The sequence below is a fragment of the Lithobates pipiens genome, unplaced genomic scaffold (genome assembly GCF_037356315.1).
Source record: "Lithobates pipiens isolate NorthernLeopardFrog02 unplaced genomic scaffold, aLitPip1_a1.2 Scaffold_8, whole genome shotgun sequence".
NCBI lineage: Eukaryota > Metazoa > Chordata > Amphibia > Anura > Ranidae > Lithobates > Lithobates pipiens.
The window spans coordinates 432,698,185-432,720,634 of record NW_027507903.1 but is presented as its reverse complement, the minus strand read 5'-3'; the positions used below and the strand labels follow the sequence as shown (position 1 = coordinate 432,720,634).

Sequence of the window (22,450 nt, the reverse complement as noted above, 5' to 3'; positions counted from 1 at the left end):
GTCTTGTTGTGGTACAGTTTTTGCTGTAAAAAGATGTGCTTGTTGGATGCCTACCACTGTGTTAATGTACACAGAAATTTGTGGAAGCTGCAGCTTACATGTCCTGCTCTTGTCAGTGACAACAGATCAGACATGCTTTCTTTAGTATGAAGACTTGCATGGAAAGTTTTTTAGATTGTAAATTACCAATCAAAAGGACCTTTTCCTAAGTCCAGAATTTTACTGATCACACAAGTAATAGGTTGCCTACCCCCAATGTCCTACACTAGGATCAAATAAACACATTTAAATACACCATACCAACATTTAAGAAGAATGTAATTAGACCAAAGAAGCACTGATAATTTCAAGGTATAGCATAACTGCACAGAATTTTTATGTATTGTAAGGAAATTACAGTTTAGAACCGTGGGAATTGCCATTGCTAAATAGTTTCTTTGGCAGGTGCATTATCCAAGGCGTCATTCTCACTATGGCTTAACCACTCAGTGATTCACTGTCCTAGAACAAGCAAATTCAAGACTTAAAATTCAATTACCCACATAGTTGTTTCATATCAGTGGCTCATGAGGAACTAAAACCAGGTTCAGAATGAAACTCCAAAAACTGACTGTCAAAAACAAGAAAATAATGCCAGTCTGCCTCACCGATTTATTGCCTGTGGGTGCTCACATACAAGGTCATAAATAACCCGAGGTACAGATACCAAGCATTACAGGCTTCCAGAGTAGGCCTATGTTGTTTCATGGGTTTCCTCCAGCAGCCAAAGTGCACCAGTTGGAGGTTATTAGGAAAATATGTCTAGTCATGACATTTCTTGACAACTGCCACTTTGGTTTCCAGCTTCATTTGACACTAAGCTAAAAACAAAGGGACCACATTATACTTAAGATCTTTCATCACTCTCACCTTACTCCTGCCAAGTTATATAAAATAGGGTTGTCCCTCGACGCTGACTGTTTTAGAGGATGTGGCCAAACTGCTGACTTCACACATTGCTTCTGGATCTGTTCCCTGGTCTGGGACTTCTGGACAGATGTGGGTTCCTTTATTTCCTCCACACTGAGTCTGCCAAACATTATGAATCCCTAGAACTGCCTTCTGGGCATTTTTGGTGACCTGTTTATCCCCTCTAATGCTAAGAAATTATGCTGCATCCTATATTTTTATGCAAAAAAGTCAATTTTACTAACAGGGAAGGGATTGCAGTTCCCCACAAAACGATGTAAAATGGTGAGCTGCGCTAAAAAAATTGAAAGGTTTATCTATATCTAGAAAACTTTGAAAAGCCAAGGACAAATAGCTTGACTATATGGTGAATATATTATACCCCTATCCACAAGGGTTCATATGGATGAAAATATAAATGATCAGTGACTGAAAATCATAATACATTAAGTGCATATATAAATTAAATATAATACATAATTAAATATATTGGTTAAATAAATAAATTGATTGTTAATATAAAAAATGGGAATTAAATCTATTCAAATGTGAAAAAAAAACTGAAAAAAAAAAAACTATTACACTGGTGACAAATCACGTGAGCTGACCTCACCAGGTGTGATCTAACAAAAAATCCATAAATAAATGAATAAATATTTTTTTTTTTAAATATACAGACATGATTGTAACAAAAATTGAATTTCATTCAGTATATGAACAAAAAGAAAAAGTGAATCCACTCAAGTCCCATAAATAGCGACAAGCCAAAATAGTAGTGAAGCGTCCAAAGTGAAATGAAAAACTTACACCCAACGTCACTTTGTGTAGATAGGAATCCAATGCAGCACCTCCACCAATGAGTAATAAAGCCGCTTACCAGAGTATAAGTATTAAGTGAGATCAAAAAGACATATATATGGATAGTCAAGATGAGCCGTCACAGGAACCACATCAAACTCTCCTCAACAGTGATTCGATTGAGCGGTAGTGCCCCAATTCATGCAGAAAGACAAGAGGACACTCGCATAGCGTAAAAACCCTTATTTAATTCATTAATAAAGTAAAAACAAATACACTCACATGCTTAAAGAATTTCTAGACAGTTTTCAAAAAAATTGGGCCGGCCGGCTCTCGGCTACCGCCCGCACTTCCGGGTCTGGCGTAGAACGCGGTGACGTCAGCACGCCGCTCCTACTGAGATCTTACTCTCTGGTAAGCGGCTTTATTACTCATTGGTGGAGGTGCTGCATTGAATTCCTATCTACACAAAGTGACGTTGGGTGTCAGTTTTTCATTTCACTTTGGACGCTTCACTACTATTTTGGCTTGTCACTATTTATGGGACTTGAGTGGATTAACTTTTTCTTTTTGTTCATATACTGAATGAAATTCAATTTTTGTTACAATCATGTCTGTATATATATATATATTTTTTTTTTAAATGTAATTTATTTATTTACGGATTTTTTGATAGATCACACCTGGTGAGGTCAGCTCACGTGATTTGTCACCAGTGTAGTCGTTTTTTTTTTTTTTTTCACATTTGAATAGATTTCATTCACTTTTTTTTATATTAACAATCAATTTATTTATTTAACCAATATATTTAATTATGTATTGTATTTAATTTATATATGCACTTAATGTATTATGATTTTCAGTCACTGATCATTTATATTTTCATCCATATGAACCCTTGTGGATAGGGGTCTAATATAATCACCATATAGTCAAGATATTTGTCCTTGGTGTTTCAAAGTTTTCTAGATATAGATAAACTTTTTCATTTTTTTAGCGCAGCTCACCATTTTACATAGTTTTTAGTATCGGAGTATTACAATTTGAGTTGCTGCTTATAGGGGTTTTTTTTGAATAGCGCAGTTTACTTTTTTTACCAGTTCCCCACAAAAACCCTATGGCTGAAACTAATCAATGACTCTTTACCATTTTATAAACTCACATTTGAGACTCGTAGAAGAGCTAAAACATTTCATAAAATCTGGGGCAGATGGCTGGCTAGCCCTCTGACTCTCATCCCAGTGTCACCGCGCTATCATTCTTTGATTGTGCCAACCACCCTACTCATTTCATCTACTATATACTTGAACCACAACACTGTTGACTGCATAGTTCATGGTAAACCACATAGTTAATAACCACAAGAGACATGTGTGATGATAATTGCATTTTATTGTTTGTTATTCATTGCTGGTTGACGGTATAGCCTTTTTTTCCGTGCACTGCATTAGGCAATATGTTATTTTTTCTTGTATGTATAATTGTCTTTAAAATCAATAAACATATCTTAAAAAAATACTTTAACAAAGTTCAGAAAATGTGAAAGATGTTAACACAGCACTAAAATGTGAAACAGAGAAAAAAATTATTCATTTCTGGGCTATAAGGCAATAAGCAGTGTTGCACCATTCCGCTTTGCATAAACTTCATGTGCCTAATTATATCTATGCATCAATTTATTCAGTCATTATAACAATATTATATGCATATTTCAGGACCACTGATGGTTATTGTAGAATTTTGCAAGTATGGAAATCTGTCCAATTATCTGAGGACCAAGAGAGATGGATTCATTCCCTATCGGGTACGTAGACACACCCTCCCACTGTCCTTCTTGTCATCCATCACATTGTCCATTGCCGTTCCTCATTCATCTTCCACGACTTGCTTCTGTTTATGTAGCATCTGTTTTCCATTCAGGAAATGGGGAAATACATTACTAGCTGGCATGGGAAGTTTAATTAAATAATTAAATACTTAAGATCCCATGCATCTTTCAAAATTCCTCTGCCACTAGCAGGCCTGTACCTTGTTGCTACCAATAATGTACAGTACTAACAATTAATATCCAAGTGATGGCAAAATAATGAAGGTGACCTATAGTTAAACAAAAGTGCTTTTTTTTTTTTTTTTTTTACATTTAATCTCTCTTTACTAAGATTTTCTTATAACAAAGTTACAAAAAAAGACATAGAGCATAAGACACTGATCCATATACACGATCAATATAATATCAGCAAAACTACATTGTGAATACTGATATAGAAAACATAACAAAAGAAACACGTGCAAAAATTCCAGAACAGGGCAAATAACAATCAAGCCCAGCTAGCTCTTCAGTGTGTGTAAGGAAGCAGTGAGAGTATATACAAATCTATATGTGAAAAACCATTAGAAAGTTCATATACCCAGGCAACAAAGGGCAGTAAAGAATATACAGTAAAAGCTTAGAATGCGAGTAGCGTGGTTTACAAGTGTTTGACAATACAAACTGTTTTAACCACTTGCTTACTGGGCACTTAAACCCCCCTCATGCCCAGACCAATTTTCAGCTTTCAGCGCTGATGCACTTTGAATGACAATTGCGCGGGCATACAACACTGTACCCAAATGAAATTTTTATCATTTTTTTTCCCACAAATAGAGCTTTCTTTTGGTGGTATTTAATTACAGCTGGGAGTTTTATTTTTTGCTAAACAAACAAAAAAAGATGCAAAAAAAAATCACGTTTAATAGTTTGTTATAAAATTTTGCAAACAGGTAATTTTTCTCCTTCATTGAAGTGCGCTGATGAGGCGGCACTGATAGGCTGCACTGGTGGGCACTGATAGGCTGCATTGGTGGGCACTGATAGGCTGCATTGGTGGGCACTGATAGGCTGCACTGGTGGGCACTGATAGGCATAGTTAAGGCGGCACTAATAGGCACAGATAAGGCGGCACCGATGGGCACAGATAAGGCGGCACTGATGGGCAAAGATGGGCACAGATAAGATGGCACGGATGGGTGGCACAGATGGGTGGCACTAAGGGGCACTGATAGGTACCACTGATAGATGGGACTGATGGGCACTGATAGGTGGCTCTGATAGGTGGCACTGCTGGGCACTGATGGGTGGCACTGCTGGGCACTGGTAGATGACACTGATGGGCACAGATATGTGGCACTGGGGTGCAGCACCTTAGTTGAGGCAGATTGTGGGCACTGCTGGGTGACACTGTGGGCACTGCTGGGTGGCACTGCTGGGTGGCACTGTGGGCACTGCTGGGTGGCACTATGGGCACTGCTGGGTGGCACTGACAGTGGGGTCACATTTTTTATTGATGTGGCAAAGCAGGGGGCAGGTGGGCACTGGCAGGGGGCAGGTGGGCACTGGCAGGGCTGGCCGTGATCGGGCCGCCGGTGATCGGCTCTTTTTTTTATATAATATATATAATATAATAATAGCCGATTACCGGCTCCGTTGTATAACATGATCAGCTGTCATTGGCTGACAGCTGATCACATGATAAGGGGTCGGGATCAACCCCTTGCTCGGATCGGTGATCAGGCAAGTCTCATAGACTCGCCGATCACAGAGCGTGCCGCGCGTGCCCCTCAAGGGGCGCGCAGGCCGCTCGTGCACGGGACGACGTCAATAGACGTCGTCCCGGCAAAGGAGATCCGCGCTGTAGCCGTCATTCGGCTATAGCGCGGGTCTCAAGTGGTTAAAAAAAAAAATCCTGGCTCGGTTTGTGAGCGCTGTCTCAAGCAGGATTCAAGGCTCTGTTGTGTGCAGTACCACATTTGGTCAGAGGTGCGGGGGCGCTGGGGATGCTCAGAGACACTCTGAGACATTTGGAGACATTCGGAAATACTCAGAAACACTCTGAGTGTCTCCGAGCTTCTTCAAGTGTTTACAAGTGTATCCGGGGGTCCCCCACCTCTGGCCACATGCGGTACTGCATAGACAAGCAGTGGCTGTGGAACAAATTATCTGCATTTCAATTGATTCCTATGGGGAAACTCGCTTTGATATACGAGTGCTTTGGATTACAAGCATTCTTCTGAAACAGATTATGCTTGTAATCCAAGGTACTACTGTATAGCGCCTTGAGAAAGTATTCATACCCCTTGACATTTTCCACATTTTGCCATGTTCCAACCAAAAACGTAAATGTATTTTATTGGGATTTTATGTGATAGACCAACACAAAATTGCACATAATTGTGAAGTGGAAGGAAAATGAGAAATGTTTTTCAATTTTTTTTACAAGTAAATATCTGAATGTGTGGTGAGCATGTGTATTCAGCCCCCGTGAGTCAATACTTTGTAGAACCACCTTTCATTGCAATTACAGCTGCAAGTATTTTTGGGGATGTCTCTACCAGCTTTGCACATCTAGAGAGTGAATTTTTTGCCCATTCTTCTTTGCAAAATAGCTCAAGCTCTGTCAGATTGGATGGATAGCGCCTGTGAACAGCAATTTTCATGTCTTGCCAGATTCTCAATTGGATTTAGGTCTGGACTTTGACTAAGCAATTCTAACACATGAATATGCTTTGATCTAAACCATTCCATTTTAGCTCTGGCTGTATGTTTAGGGTCATTGTCCTGCTGGAAGGTGAACTCCTGCCCCAATCTCAAGTCTTTTGCACACTCAAACAGGTTTTCTTCTAAGATTGCCCTGAATTTGGCTCCATCCATCTTCCCATCAACTCTGACCAACCTCCCTGTCCCTGCTGAAGAAGAGCATCCCCACAACATGATGCTGCCACCACCATGTTTCACGGTGGGGACGGTGTGTTCAGGGTGATGTGCAGTGTTAGTTTTTCGCCACACATAGCGTTTTGCTTTTAGGCCAAAAAGTTAAATTTTGGCCTCATCTGACCAAAGCACCTTCTTCCACATGTTTGCTGTATCCCCCACATGGCTTCTTGTGAACTGCAAACAGGGTTTCGTATGATTTTTTTTCAACAATGGCTTTGTTCTTGCCACTCTTCCATAAAGGCCAGATTTGTGGAGTGCACAACTAATAGTTGTCCTGTTGACAGATTCTCCCACCTGAGCTGTGGATCTCTGCAGCTCTTCCAGAGTTACCATGGGCCTCTTGGCTGCTTCTCTGATTAATGTTCTCCTTGCCCAGCCTGTCAGTTGAGGTGGATGGCCATGTCTTGGTATTTTTGCAGTTGTGTCATACTCTTTCCATTTTCAGATGATGGATTGAACAGTGAGATGTTCAAAGCTTTCTATATTTTTTTTATAACCTAACCCTGCTTTAAACTTCTCCACAACTTTATCCCTGACCTTTTTGGTGTGTTCCTTGACCTTCATGATGCTGTTTGTTCACTAAGGTTCTCTAACAAACCTCAGAGAGCTTCACAGAACAGCTGCATTTATATTGAGAATAAATAACACACATGTGGACTCTATTTACTAATTAGGTGACTTCTGATGGCAATTGATTCCGCTAGATTTTTGTTAGGGGTAGCAGAGTAATGGTTGCTGAATACAAATGCACACCACACTTTCCACATATTTATTTGTAAAAAAATGTTAAAAAAAACATTTAGCATTTTCCTTCCACTTCACAATTATGTGCCACTTTGTGTTGGTCAATCACATAAAATCCCAATAAAATACATTTACATTTTTTGGTTTTAAAAGGACAAAATGTTACAAGGGGTATGAATAGTTTTTCAAGGCACTGTATATAAGGAAAGGGTCACTGGCATATAAGGCCACTAGGTTATTATTCTAATTAACAATAAATATTATATTTTATATATATTTCTTTGTATGTGTTGGGGGTCTGTTAAAGTCCCATATAGGGTTTTTTTCTTTTTTGATCAATAACTGGTGTCGAGCATTGGACAATTCCAGCATAATATGTGGATACCAAGATCATTTATGGGACAATTCCAGAAGAGAGATCCGTTTTAACAACTCTTGAGTCTGAAAAGAGCGAGAGTTCTTAAGTCTCGTACCATGCTTAAAAAAAAAAAAGACGCTCTCTAAGCACACATTTCAAAGCCTCCATTGAGTGGGTATGGGGGTGTCATCATGCTAGTGATCTATGACAACATTACTTTTTTTGTTTTATTTTTCAGCCCTTTAAAATTAAAAGAAAATACTCCATTCACATTACCGAATGCAGGCCCAATGCAATGACAAACTGAAATTCAATGTTTGCAGTAAAACCATTTCATGCCAAAATGCTGAATTGCTGTGCACTGGGTGAAAATGGAATGTTCTGCTTTTATACAGAGCACAATGTGCTTCAGCATGCATTAAAGTTGAACTCCATGTATGGTTTATATTGCATAGTTACATTGTAGGTATATATCTTCTATACTTGGTCAATCCATGTGGAAGTAGGGAGTCCTTGTAGTAGTCCAGGAGGAGAGGTCACTACAGAGACTCACATTGGTAACAATCTAAGAAAATGTGACACGGGAATGCTGTTGTCAGCCCCTATAGGTATTGAGAGAAGCAGAAAAGTGCTAATGTAAATGGAGGGTTCCACTTTGTATACCCACGTGATATGGCTGTGAATACTAATGCCACGTACACACGATCGGACTATCCGGCGGACTTGGTCCAGCGGATCAGAGTCCGCCGGACAATCCGCCTGTGTGTGGGCTCCGGTGGACTTAGAAAGAAGTTTTGACTCAAAATTGTCAATTGTCAAAATCCGCCCGTATGTGTGCTAGTCCGCCGGACTTTTGAAAAGAAAGGACTTGTCAAACACACGGAGAAAAGTCCATTCATTTTGAACGTGACTCCAGATAGACGGAACTAGTGAAGGAATTCAATGTTGCCGCCTCCATCGGCTACCCGGATCGTGTGAGAAGCCTATAGGACGCAATAGAACTGCCAGGACATACTTATGATGAGCATGACTCCCACTTATATCTTGATGAATCAATTGAACCCACTTTGGAAGCCCAAGCTTCCATGAACCTACCCTTGCCTGTGACGGACAGTGAAAGAGATGCAGCACACCGATTTCCAATAAGGAAGATAACTAGTGGCAAAAGGAGAAAACTGCAGTGGCATTTTGAAGGCTTGTTGGTTTTATACGTTTGGTGAGTGCATCATAAGGGCATCATGCAATCCATAAGGGGTTGTCTTTGGTTCCACAAGTGGTGATCTATATGGTGGAAGCTGTGTTTCAATCACAAAGCGAGTGGATAGAACAAAGCACCCTGCTCTCTGGACACTGAACTGAACTTTTACTTAAACGCATGTTTTGAAAAAAATGTGCATGCGCTGCTATACATAAAAAGTGGACTTTTATTTTATTTTGAGTTACAGGTTTTGTGTATTTTTTATATGAGATTGACACCTCGCTAGCCCCGTCACCTGGTATGGATTTAAAGGGGAACCCCTACACACCAAAAAAGGCGTGGGGTCCCCCCACAGTCCACATCAGACCCTTATCCAAGCACACAGCCCGGCCGGTCTGGAAAGAGGGTGGGGACGAGCGAGCAGGCCCCCTCTCCTGAGCCGTACCAGGCCCCGTGCCCTCAACATGGGAGGTGGGTGCTTTGGGGAAGGGGGGCGCCCTGCGGCCACCCCACCCCACCCCAAAGCACCTTGTCCCCATGTTGATGAGGACAAGGGCCTCTTCCCGACAACCCTGGCCGTTGGTTGTCGGGGTCTGCGAGCGGGGGGCTTATCAGAATCCGGGAGCCCCCTTTAATAAGGGGGCCCCCAGATTCCAGCCCCCTAACCTATGTGAATGAGTATGGGGTACATGGTACCCCTACTCATTCACCTGGGGAAAAAAGTGTACATAAAAAAACACAACACAGGCTTTTAAAATACATTATTAACAGCTTCGGGGGTCTTCTCTTCTTCCCTCTTCGGGGGTCTTCTCGCCAGACTCCTCCGCTATCTTCTGCTAGCTCTTTTACTAGCGGAGGAGCCTGGCTTTCTCCTTCGTCATCGCCCCCGCCGTTCGGGGGTCTAGTTACAACTTCGGAGGTCTTGTCCCGCTCTTCGGGGGTCTTGTTCTGCTCTTCGGTTCTTCTTGCCGGGCCTCTGCTTTCTTCAATATGTTTGGTAAAAAAATTGCAAAAAACGTAAATTGATTGGTTTGTGCAAATGTTATAGCGTCTACAAACTATGGGAAAGATTTATGGCATTTTTATTACTAGTAATGGCGGTGATCTGCAATTTTTTGTGATATTGCGACATTGTGGCAGACAGATCGGACACTTTTGACACATTTTTGGGAACATTGACATTTATACAGTGATCAGAGCTATAAAAATTCACTGATTACTGTGTAAATGTCACTGCTAGGGAAGGGGTTAACACTAGGGGGTGATCAAGGGGTTAAATGTGTGTTCCCTGGATGTGTTCTAACTGTATGGGGATAGGACTGACTGGGGGAGGAGACATATTGTTGTTCCTACTTTGTAGGAACAAATGATATGTCTCCTCTCCCATGACAGAACAGTAAGCAAACAAATCCCCATACTAGCTCTCTTGCCCGCGATTGCAAATGGCTGGTGGCGATCGCGCCTACTGGCCACACGCATGGGTCCCCCACTGTGCTGCAGGCTTGTGCACGTGCCTCCGGCAGCTCTTAAAGGGCATACCCATACGTTGTTTTGCCCAGCGGAGCCATTCTGCCGACATATATTGGCGTGAGCTAGTCAGCTATCGGTTAATAACAGTATAATTGCATATATAGTTCAAGTGTTGCTGCATGAGGCATATTCCCAGATAGCAAGCAATTGTGCTGCAAGTTTAAAAGTGACTTGCTAAGAAATTGCTAGACTTGCCAGACTTCAAAAGTTTGCTGCACAATTGAAGCAAGTCTGCTGTGCATGACTCCAGATCAGCTTTCTTTGCAAACATTTTGCAAGTCTGCTGCAAACTCTGGTTCGGTTAAATTGTGCAATAGTCATCAATTTTCATGCTGTAGACTTGCAGAGCTCTTGCTTTAGACTCACCACTGCAACTTTGCTCTTGCTAGAGACTTGCCACGCAAATTTGCTACAAAGTGCTCTGCAAGTGTACAACATGCCAGTGAAAATGTGCAGCAAGGTAACAGACTTACAGTTCAACACTGCCACAAATTTGTGTGAAGTTATCTTTGCTATCAGCTATGATTAAGCACTGTTTGTAGTGTGAAACGCATCAGCTCCTCTGTCCGTTCTGCTGTGGCATGTATTTTTGTTTTCGTTTTTGAATAAAAGGCAATTTTTTTGGAGTGCGGCTGTCCAGAACTACTTCCTATCTTTGCTATCTGGGTTATCAGCGCATGCTCAGCTGTATGAGAGAAGTAGGAGATCACAGTACAGTTTTCACAAGTCGTGCCTCAATCTGGAGCCTTAATTTCCACATTGAGGTTAACAAAAAAAAATTGCCCCAAGCTAGATACTGTACAGTGGTGTGAAAAAGTGTTTGCCCCTTCCTCATTTCCTGTTCCTTTGCATGTTTGTCACCCTTAAGTGTTTCGGAACATCAAACCAATTTAAACAATAGTCAAGGACAACACAAGTAAACACAAAATGCAATTTGTAAATGAAGGTTTTTATTATTAAAGGTGAAAAAAAATCCAAACCATCATGGCCCTGTGTGAAAAAGTGATTGCCCCCTAAACCTAATAACTGGTTGGGCCACCCTTAGCAGCAACAACTGCAACCAAGCGTTTGCGATAACGTGCAATGAGGCTTTTACAGTGTCCTGGAGGAATTTTGTCCCACTCATCTTTGCAGAATTGTCCTAATTCAGTTACATTAGAGGGTTTTCGAGCATGAACGGCCTTTTTAAGGTCATACCACAACATCTCAATAGGATTCAGGTCAGAACTTTGGCTAGGCCACTCCAAAGTCTTCATTTTGTTTTTCTTCAGCCATTCGGTGGTAGACTTGCTGGTGTGTTTAGGATCATTGTCCTGCTGCAGAACCCAAGTTCGTTTCAGCTTGAATACACGAACAGATGGTCGGACATTCTCCTTCAGGATCTCTTGGTAGACAGCAGAATTCATAGTTCCTTTTATCACGGCAAGTCTTCCAGGTCCTGAAGCAGCAAAACAGCCCCAGACCATCACACTACCACCACCATATTTTACTGTTGGTATAATGTTCTTTTTATGAAATGCAGTGTTCCTTCTACGCCAGATATACTTGGACACACACCTTCCAAAGAGTTCCACTTTTGTCTCATCGGTCCACAGAATGTTGTCCCAAAAGTCTTGGGGATCATCAAGATGTGTTGTGGAGAAATTGAGACGAGCTTTGATGTTCTTTTTGCTCAGCAGTGGTTTTCTCCTTGGAACTCTGCCATGCAGGCCATTTTTGCCCAGTCTTTTCCTGATGGTGGAGGCATGAACGCTGACCTTAACTGAGGCAAGTGAGGCCTGCAGTTCCTTGGACGTTGTTGTGGGGTCTTTTGTGACCTCTTGGATGAGTCGTCGCTGCGCTCTTGGGGTAATTTTGGGCGGCCTGCCACTCCTGGGAAGGTTCACCACTGTTCCATGTCTTCGCCATTTGTGGATAATGGCTCTCACTGTGGTTCGCTGTATTCCCAAAGCTTTGGAAATGGCTTTATAACCCTTTCCAGACTGATAGATCTCAATTACTTTCTTTCTCAATTGTTCCTGAATTTCTTTGGGTCTCGGCATGATGTGTAGCTTTTAAGGATCTTCTGGTGGACCTTACTGTGTCAAGCAGCTCCTATTTAAGTGATGCCTTGATTGTGAACAGGTGTGGCAATAATCAGGCCTGGGTGTGGCTAGAGAAATTGAACTCAGGTGTGGACAACCACAGTTATAGTATGTTTTAACAAGGGGGGCAATCACTTTTTCACACAGGGCCATGATGGTTTGGATTTTTTTCACCTTTAATAATAAACACCTTCATTTACAAATTGCATTTTGTGTTTACTTGTGTTGTCCTTGACTATTGTTTAAATTGGTTTGATGTTCCGAAACACTTAAGTGTGACAAACATGCAAAGGAACAGGAAATGAGGCAGGGGGCAAACACTTTTTCACACCACTGTATATACATTGCAAGACTGCTATTGCACTTGGAGAGAGAAAGTTCTAGGTGCCAGAGCTTAGCTGCTATATGCATGTGACTACTCTCAATTGTGTAACTAGAAACATTGCATCCCCCAAGCATCCTTAAAAGGCAGCCTTTGCAGGTTTGTCACCAAAGAATAAAGTGGTATTAAATCCAAAACCAAACATGTAATATATTGCAACTAACCAATCATTAGATGTGGTGGCTGTACTATTTTGCTTTTTTCCCGCCATTTTTTCCCAGTGATCTGGTCAGTAACACGCCCCCTCAAATAGTGTGCCCCCACTCTGGTTGAAGGCGTACATGGGGCACATTTAGGCAGCAGTGGGGAGAGTGATGAAGTAGCAGATTTAGATACACTAATAAATTCAAGCCAAACTCCAGCTAACACTTTATATGCAGTTGCAGCAAACATTTACATAAATAAAACTGATTATGGTAAACACCCCTGCCCGTGTTGACTGGTTTGCCTCATCCCTGTAACTGATACATCTGTAAGAAAGCTTGTTATGTTGAAAAACTGACTTACTAGCCAGATCACCAGTTAATAATAGAAGCAACAAAGCCTAAACAATTTATGTAGCCATCACATCTAAGCCCACGTACACACGGTCGGAGATTTTGCCAACCAAATCCGTCGGATTTTGCCCGTCGGATTTAGTCCGATGGATTGTGTCCGAAACTGTTGCATACACACGGTCGGGCCCAGTTGTCAAAAAATCCGATCTTTCAGAACGTGATGACGTAATTTTGTTACGATGGGACTACATTCAGGCTAGTAGCCAATAGCTTTGATGTAGGAATTTGATCTGAGCATGCGTGGCACTTGGTCCGATCAAAATGCTCTACACATGATCGGATTAGGTCCGTTCGGCCCAGTTGGTCGGGAAATATTTCCAACATGTTGGAAAATTGGGTCGGACGGAGATTCGGACGGAATCAGTCCGATGCATACCACACACAGTCGGATTATCTGACGACACGGTTCGATAAGACTCATTCCGACAGATTCTCCGACCGTGTGTACAAGGGCTAAGAATTAGTAATCTGCAAAAAAATAAAGGTTTGCTTTTGGGTTTAATAATGCTTTAAATCCCCAGTGTGAGACATTGTGAGTTTTGACAGAATTTGTAAGAAAATGAAGAAAGGTGAATACTTTCTATACAACTCCAATATCATTACCATTGCTGTGATTTTCAAGACAAGCTCTTTGGCTGCTCTCAGCAACTCTTACCGAAATGTATGGAACTTTCTCTTTTCATTATCAGTGAGTCTGTGCCACTTACATGTTTAACAAGCTGCTAATTGTCCTTATATACTTTGCAGGAAAGATCTCCACGGTCACGCAGTCAGGTCCGTTCAATGGTGGAAGCTGTAATAGCTGACAGGATAAGCAGAGAAGGAATCAATGAAGGAGCCGTTTTTGGCAGGATGCTAATGACCAAAGATCAGAGTCAGAGGAATCCAGAGTGTAAGCATTACCACAAAACACTCCTAAGAATTAGGGCAGGTAGTGTGGTACTGGTTAGATATCTTCACAACATTTATCTGGTTGAAATAGCAGGGTATGCCTATCTGAAAATATGTATTCCTCAGGTTTGGGTCCAGTAGCGGCTATTTTTTTGTTTGGTGGCACCTCAAACTCCCCCCCCCCCCCCGGGCTGTCTGCCGGTCTACCTGCACTTACCCCATCAGAGGCGGGGATCAGTGGGCACATCTGGGAATGGTGGGCACACAGCTGGCACATCGGGCAGGGGATCAGGCTTCGGCAGGCATCTGGCAGCGTCTTCTGTATGCTCTTCTCTTCTGAGATCATGGCAGCTTCCACCGTGCATCTCCTCCACTCCTCCTAGGCATCCAATAGGATCGCCTGACCTTTCAGCCAATTGGGAAATGGGCATCAGACCCGTACTCCCCGATTGGTGGAGAGGCAATTCAGTGTTAGAAAAGCAAGCGTTCATTTGCTTTTCTAACACACCTAGGCACAATGCTCTGCGATCCCAGTCCACCCTATGGTGTAAAAAACACCCCCCCCCCCCCCCCCGCCGCTATAATTTATGCAACCAGTGTCCTGAAATGGGCCGGATGCATGAATAGGGGGTGGATAGATTCATGCTATGGATGAATCTATCCATTAACCATATAGGGGGTGAGCCCTTAATGGATGGGCCGTTCCTGGTTGGGTCAAACTTTACATTGAAAAATATGTCAAAGCAATATGGGTTCAATGTGCAGAAATGTGCTCACTGATATTAATGCCACATCACCAGCTGAAAGAACTGGGCCAAGGTATAGGCAGGAATGACAACTGCCTTTGAGGAGACAATACATCCATTCCTCTTGCTATGCTTCCCTTTACCCACTGGAGTTCCTCTGAAATTGTTGGATTAAAGCAGCGTTTCTCAACTCCAGTCCTCAAGGCGCCCCAACAGGTCATGTTTTCAGGATTTCCCTCAGATGGAATGGCTGTGGTAATTACTAAGGCAGTGAAACTGATCAAATCACCTGTGCAACATAATGGAAAGCCTGAAAACAGGACCTGTTGGGGCTCCTTGAGGACTGGAGTTGAGAAACACTGGATTAAAGAGCTCAACTTATACATGGCCTCGTGTAATAATTCAGTTCAAAAATAATTATCACTATGTTTTCTTCTGTGCTGACATGATAGCTTAGCAAAGGATAAAACATTCTGCCAGTATCTCCTGTGACTGTAACCTCAGCCACAAACTGAGATTACTAGAAATACTTTTTATGGGATATAAATTTTCTATAGCATAGGCAAAAAACATTTTCCAGACTATTTCACAATTATTTTTAAACGTGTTTTTATGCAGTGAAAGATTTGTGGCATTGTCCACTCACCATGGAAGATCTGATTTGCTACAGTTTCCAAGTGGCCCGTGGTATGGAATTCTTGTCATCCAGAAAGGTAATGGGACTGAAGTTTTTTCTTTACAAAAGGCTTTTATTGTCTTTAGAACATACACAAGCCAATGGGATGACACCTACAAACCATACAGAATGTATGCATACATGGGAGTTGCAAACATAACATTGCTGTAGTTTCGTACAACAAAGAGAGTAAGTAAATCCAGAACTTCACAAAAAGCAAATCTACACTCTGAGTGGAGTGTTGATGCTAAGGTTAGCTGAAATATCAGGCCAAAGATGGAATAGCAATACCACAGTAAGAACACAAAAAAAAAAGAAACAGAAAAGAGCTGAAAACTCAAAAAAGTTTTTTAAGACCAGTACAAACATATATTTATATATTATACTGTGTATATATATATATATATATATATATATATATAAATGCAGCTTGTTAAAATTCTGATTCATATAAATGTAAGGCATTGAAAAGATGAGATGCCCAAGTGTAGGATTTTAATATAGGCTATGAGTTTGCTAATCCATCCACAATTATAGCTTCATAGTTCATTTGTTAAAAAAAATAAACAACAACAATAGAATGGGTCTAAGGCCATTTTGGGACACAACTAAATAAATGTATTAATATGTGGGGCATTCCTAACAGTCCCTCCTCGTGTCTAAATATGGATACTCGAATTGCCTTGATGTATTAACAATGCATTCATGTGCTATATGGAACTATACAATCTGCAAATATTACATAAACTAGTGATGACCCCCTGACACATGTACTAGCGGCCACCTTCATGCGCACCCCAATAGCACTTAATGCTATTCTTCTCCTTACCACGACATCATAAAAACTACAGAGACCAGTGAAGAAAACGTAATTGTACAGTGTTTTATTAAATATATGAGTCACATCAACTGAAAATCATAAGGTAGCCTACTGACATTTATCTGTGGAAGAAACTGCACCAAATGTAAGCAGCCATGAGATATAAACAAAGGAAGTATACCAACTCTGACTTATATATTTAACAATGTATATATTTAATTTAGTGGAATGATAAGAAAAAAATGACAAGAACACTTTAAATTTATTGTGGACATTTGATTTTGGTACAATATGTTAATGTGTTATTTGTATACATTTTTAAATTTTGATGTAACATTATATATATATATATATATATATATATATATATATATATATATATATATATATATATATTCCCAAAGCACCACTTTTTTTTTATTATTATTTCTTTACTTTAATTTTCCTCCCAGTATAACCCAACCCTTCTGCATCTACTGAAGACCACCTATATTTGTTAGCAAACTATATCTCAGTCACGTAATGAAACCTACGGTATCATGTTTGTTTCCCCTCTTTGAGGTACACATATTGGCGCTGCTGGGTCACTTGGTTTGTGTTTATATCCTAAAAATATTACTTTTCAAATGGATCTAATAGTACGCTCAGTTGCAGCAGCAATTTTGTGGTCTAAACAAATAGTAACTATTATAAATTCAGCCTTGGATCACAAAGAACTAGTGAGTCTGCCAATTTCAGAGATAAAATTTGCACAGGTGCCTTTATTAAATGCATCCTTCATTTTGGCAATTTAACCATTGTGAATTTATGGGCACACGCAAATATCTGTTGTTTTCACAGAGTTAGAACAATTTCCTAAACTTTTTCCTTTCAGAAAATTAATATGTCCATATTTGTTTCTTTGGCACAAATGTGAGATATCAGCCATGTATTCTATAGTCATTCCCCCCAGATAACCTCTGCAGGCTGTTTCCAAAGATATTTTTTTTCTTTTGTGCTAAATAGTTGAAAGGGAAGTCCATACAGATTATCAAATTAATATACTAATTTGACTGTCTAGGCAGATACAACTTTTTTCTGTCCTCGGATGAACTCATTATGCATCTGGGAATTCAGGGAAAGGTTTGTCTAGAACCGTACATAACTTCTAGTGAAGGTATCTGTAGAAATCTATCTTTCTAGAATTACATAACTGATAGATAAAGATCTTGTTTTTCCTAAATTCTAATGTGATTTCAAACATATTCGGTCAGATAACATCCTTTTAAGATGCAACAGTGACATCTTGTGGACAAATTTTAGTACAACGTGTGGTCATATCCAGATTTGTTCTCAAAACTTTCTTTGAATGTTTGTAATATTATTATTATTCTACATGATTCATATAGCGCAGACAGTTTAGGGCAGTCAGTACATTTACAATACTATTCCATACAGGAGGAATGGGGGGGGCTCTTTAGTAGGCATTAGGAGCAATGGGCAGAAACCCAGCACCATCAATAAGGTGTTTTTCTAAATCAAAAGGCTGAAAGAATAATTAAGGCTGGTTGCTATGGATTACTGCACTTTGTTCTTTAACTCGCTGTGTAAGCTTGTAAATATTAACAATACAGCACATTTTGTTTGTTGTAATGTATTAGTATATTTCTCCAGGTACTTGGAAATAATTGTAGACTGCCATAAAACATTAAAACTGGTTGAGCTAATACCCAAACAGCTAATTTACTGTTAAGTAATAGTAATAAATAAAAGTGTGCAAATAAGGACTTACTATGGTCCAAATAAGGACAATTGCATCATGACGCAGCACAACCAATGCCATGGCATCACTTAATTTTAAGCAAACTCTTATTGCTGCACACTAGTCAATGAGTGTAGGGGCCTGGGCTCTAAAATTGACTGCAATAATTAATGGAAAAGGCTACTGAGAGATGTCTTTACCAGTTCACTTTAAGGCCAGCAGAACCTGAAATAATATGCTAATTCTGAAAACAGTTTTTCAGAGAATATCAGCTGTGGAGAAGATCTGAAATCTTTGCAGTTAGTGAGGAAGATCTCTTTAAAATAGCACACTGGCTGAGTGGTTAGCAATTTTGCCTTGCAGCACTGGAGTCCCTGGTTTGAATACCAGTCAGGACACTACCTGCATGGCATTTGCATGTTCTTCATGTGTTTGTGCGGGTTTACATCTACTCCAATTTATTCCCGCATTTCAAAGATATTCTGGTTGGTAAACTGCCCCTAGTATGTGTATGCATGTGGGATAGAAACCTTAGATTGTAAGCTCCTTGAGGACTGATGCAAATGTAAACCACTGCATAAATTGCTGGTGCTATATAAATATCGGTAATAAGAATAAAGTCGATTTTTCTCGAGAATTGCTGTTATAGATTTGCACGGGAGTCTGGTTGAATTCAGCAAGATTCATACATTGGTCAAAGATTTATTTATTTTACATTTGCATCTGTTTTAAAATACAAGGTAAAAATATGATGTATAACCCATTTGTAAGCTTTGTTATTTTTTTTCTTGCAGTGCATCCACAGAGATTTGGCTGCCAGAAACATACTCTTATCTGAGAATAATGTTGTAAAAATTTGTGACTTTGGTCTGGCCAGAGATATTTATAAAGATCCGGATTATGTCAGGAAAGGAAGTGTAAGTCTTACAAGTCAAAGTTTGATAAATACACAAAATACAAATGAGAAATGAGAAATACTCAGCCGAAATGTTTGTTTGGGAAGTTAAAGGATAGGTATTGTAGCAGAAATAGGAGACTACACTTACTGACTTCTTATGGCCCGTACACATGAGCAGAATTTCCGTCCGGAAAATCTTGGATATTTTTTCCGACGGAATTCCGCTCAAGCTTGGCTTGCATACACATGGTCACACAAAAGTTCTCTGAACTTTCGACCGTCAAGAACGCGGTGACGTACAACACTATGACCAGCCGAGAAAATTAAGTTCAATGCTTCAGAGCATGCATCGAATTGTTTCCAAGCATGCGTAGGAATTTTGCATGTCAGAATTGCTACAGACGATCGGAATTTCTGATTGCAACTTTTTCTGACCGAAAAATAGAGAACCCACTCTCAATCTTTTGCTGGCAGGAATTCCGACAGCAAAAGTCCGATGTAGCATACACACGGTCGCATTTTCCAACCAAAAGCTCTCATCGGTCTTTTGCTGGCCGAATTTCCAATCGTGTGTATGGGACATTAGACATTTTTCCCAGCTTTCATGCACAACCCCTGTCTTTACCTAATTTACATTTCTGGTAAGTGTCACAAAAAAGGTTAAAGACTTTACTCAGAGGTGACATACTGCATGCTTACTGCATTTCATTGAGTTAAAGCCTTGCTTAGGGAAACATGAAGCTGACATTGCTTTTTGTTTTTCTGGAAATGTAGGTTTCCTGGCTGTAATGCCTACATTCTTAATTTTTTTTTAATTAGACCATTTTTGTTGAGGTTTTATAGATTTCCTCTCTCCCTTCACCTCGAAAAAAACATTTTACAGTAGTGCAATTCATGATAACAACCAGCAACAGATATGATTTCACATGTTTGTTATAGCCTTTTACAGGAATTGCTATTGGAAACGATCCCATTGCAGATAAGAGTGCATAGAAGCAAACATATTTTTCATGTTGCGTTCAGTGGACTTTCTTACTTAAATACTTTGTCACTGTTATGGAACGCTTATACAGCTAAAGACGCCAAATTTACATTTCCTTTCATGGATTACAAACTAGTTCCAGATCAGTGACCAAGAAAGAAGTGAAGCTCATTTGTAAACTCTCATAAACCTGGGTAGGTCTGACTGAGCACAGATGAAAAAATAGGCAACTGAAATTATGTGTTTTTCCTATAATTAATAAGCCTAGTTTGCTCCCAAATTTCATAAGACTTTGCGTTGACAATTGAAACAACATAACTAGAGTGAGCAATAGGAGGGTTTTGGAACAGAGGCCAAGCTTACGTTTCACAGGACAAGATTGATTAACAAAGCTGCGGGTGCTGAAATCTCTGCATCTATTGATCATTTTGACAGTTAATTTTCACCTCTGCTTCTGCATATTTTCATGATTTGCTCAGTTGAAATTGTCTGAGTTTGTGACAGGTTTATTAAAAGGATTAAAACCATGTGATCAACCATATGAGACCTAGACAACTATCATTTAAGGAGGAACGTTACCTTACATCATGTTTTCTTCTAATTATACAAGTACCAAAGGTACAGTACCCTTTGGTCATGTCCATTATGTTATACACATGAACCTCAAAGGAGTCAAGGCAGCCTGTTCACGTCCCTTCAGTGAAAAGCACTTATGTCGTACAAAGGGCTTCATTAGTGAGTGATGGCATGAAAAGCTGCGTCCTGCTGTGAAAACTGCAACATTTTTTGCATAGGAACATTGATGCAGAATCTATCTAGGCATATATTTATTTGTGTAATAAAATTCCAAATCTAATGTGGAATATTTAGGGTGCAACATGAAGCATGGTCATAGTCTGCAGCCTTACAGAAAGCTTTTCCCCACCAGTTCCTGTTAAATTACAAATCCATTTGGATGTGCATGACTTCACCTGCAAAGCCTCCTCATTCATTTACAGGAATCTGTAAAGTAAAAATCAGTCACATATGCCATTGCGGCAGAGGAACATGTAGTTCTCAATGGAGCGGGTGCAGTGGGTGACACCACCAAACATGTAGTCCATTAACATTTCCTCCAGCCTTGTAGTTGGAGGTTCATACTTCGATATAGACCATTAATTGCAGAAAAAGTCTGCAGGAGCAGAGCATTGCATCTGCATATATATTGATCACAGTTGCAATTTTTTTTCAGGCTCCTATACAAAAATGCTAATTTTTGGTCGTTCGACTAATATTTTTTTTTTAGAAGGTTGGATTTTCCTTAAAGCACATGCACCAAGAAGATTAACCTACGGTGCATATTTGGTAAATGTCACATTCAATGCTTTAGAAATATGCCCCTTAAAATGAATCTACAGCTGTTTTATTCAACTTCTGAATAGAATGGAAAGGGTGGAAAGTAGACCTCTTTCAGGTTTTTGTTACTGTTTTTGTCCCCACTGGAGAGATTCACTCTTTGTGTCCTGGTGACCACTGTCTCAAGAACAGAAAGTGATGGGAAATCCAAATTTTACAGCTGGCGATGAAACAAGAGAAGAGAGGAAAAGAAGGAATTTCTCATCACTTCCTTTTCTTTGAAATACACAGTTTTTGCTTGCTTGTTGACAGTCTTGCTGGCATAGTTGCATTAAGAGTAATAGAAGGGCAGAATTACTTACATGTCCTGGGGAAAATGCTGCTCTAATCTCCCTGCAGTGTTGGCCACAGGTCTGGAGGCCCTTGTTCATGGGATAGAGAAGGGAAGGATAAGCCATACCGGAATCTCACACTCCTCAGCAAAGGTCATATGGACAAGCCTAGACATATATACAAGTGAAGAGTATTAAAGAGAGCCTGGAGCAACATTTTCACCAGGCAAAGACGTGGCAAGTGTTTCAGACTATGTAGATCTGCTTTAAAAAATGTTACAGTATTTATGACCACCTCCAAATACTTATATGTAGAGCCTCAGTCATTTCAGGCCTTCGATGACTCTGTATAAGTTGGTGAAAGCTGCAGTAATAAATCTATTCCAAGATGAAAGAAGTCAGGTTCCTGATTACCACTAATGACTTGATTGTAGAAAAAGATCAGTACTGGATGTCATAGTCGGCTCACAGATGTCCAATCTCAAAGTTCTTTATTCTGAACTTTAGCAAAGTTCCCAGGGCACAGAAGGAATATGTTACAGATGTATATGGTATGTGTTGTATTACAGGCCAAACACTGTTCTCAGCAAAAAGCTATCTATAAGGGTCATTAATCAAAATGCTATAATATATACAGGCGGTTTTTTATCTAACTGGCATCACATCACAATTAGAGGTCG

General features: G+C 40.2%; 1 protein-coding gene across 1 annotated transcript in view; it reads left to right on the top strand.

Annotated features, from left to right (window-relative positions):
- FLT4 (fms related receptor tyrosine kinase 4) overlaps positions 1–22,450 on the top strand; it is a 354,612-nt gene that overhangs the window by 297,355 nt on the left and 34,807 nt on the right. Inside the window, exons 20-23 of the mRNA XM_077474315.1 lie at positions 3,462–3,550; positions 14,097–14,241; positions 15,605–15,699; positions 19,018–19,140. Coding sequence (XP_077330441.1) covers positions 3,462–3,550; positions 14,097–14,241; positions 15,605–15,699; positions 19,018–19,140 — 452 coding nt within the window. The remainder of the gene's footprint in view (positions 1–3,461; positions 3,551–14,096; positions 14,242–15,604; positions 15,700–19,017; positions 19,141–22,450) is intronic.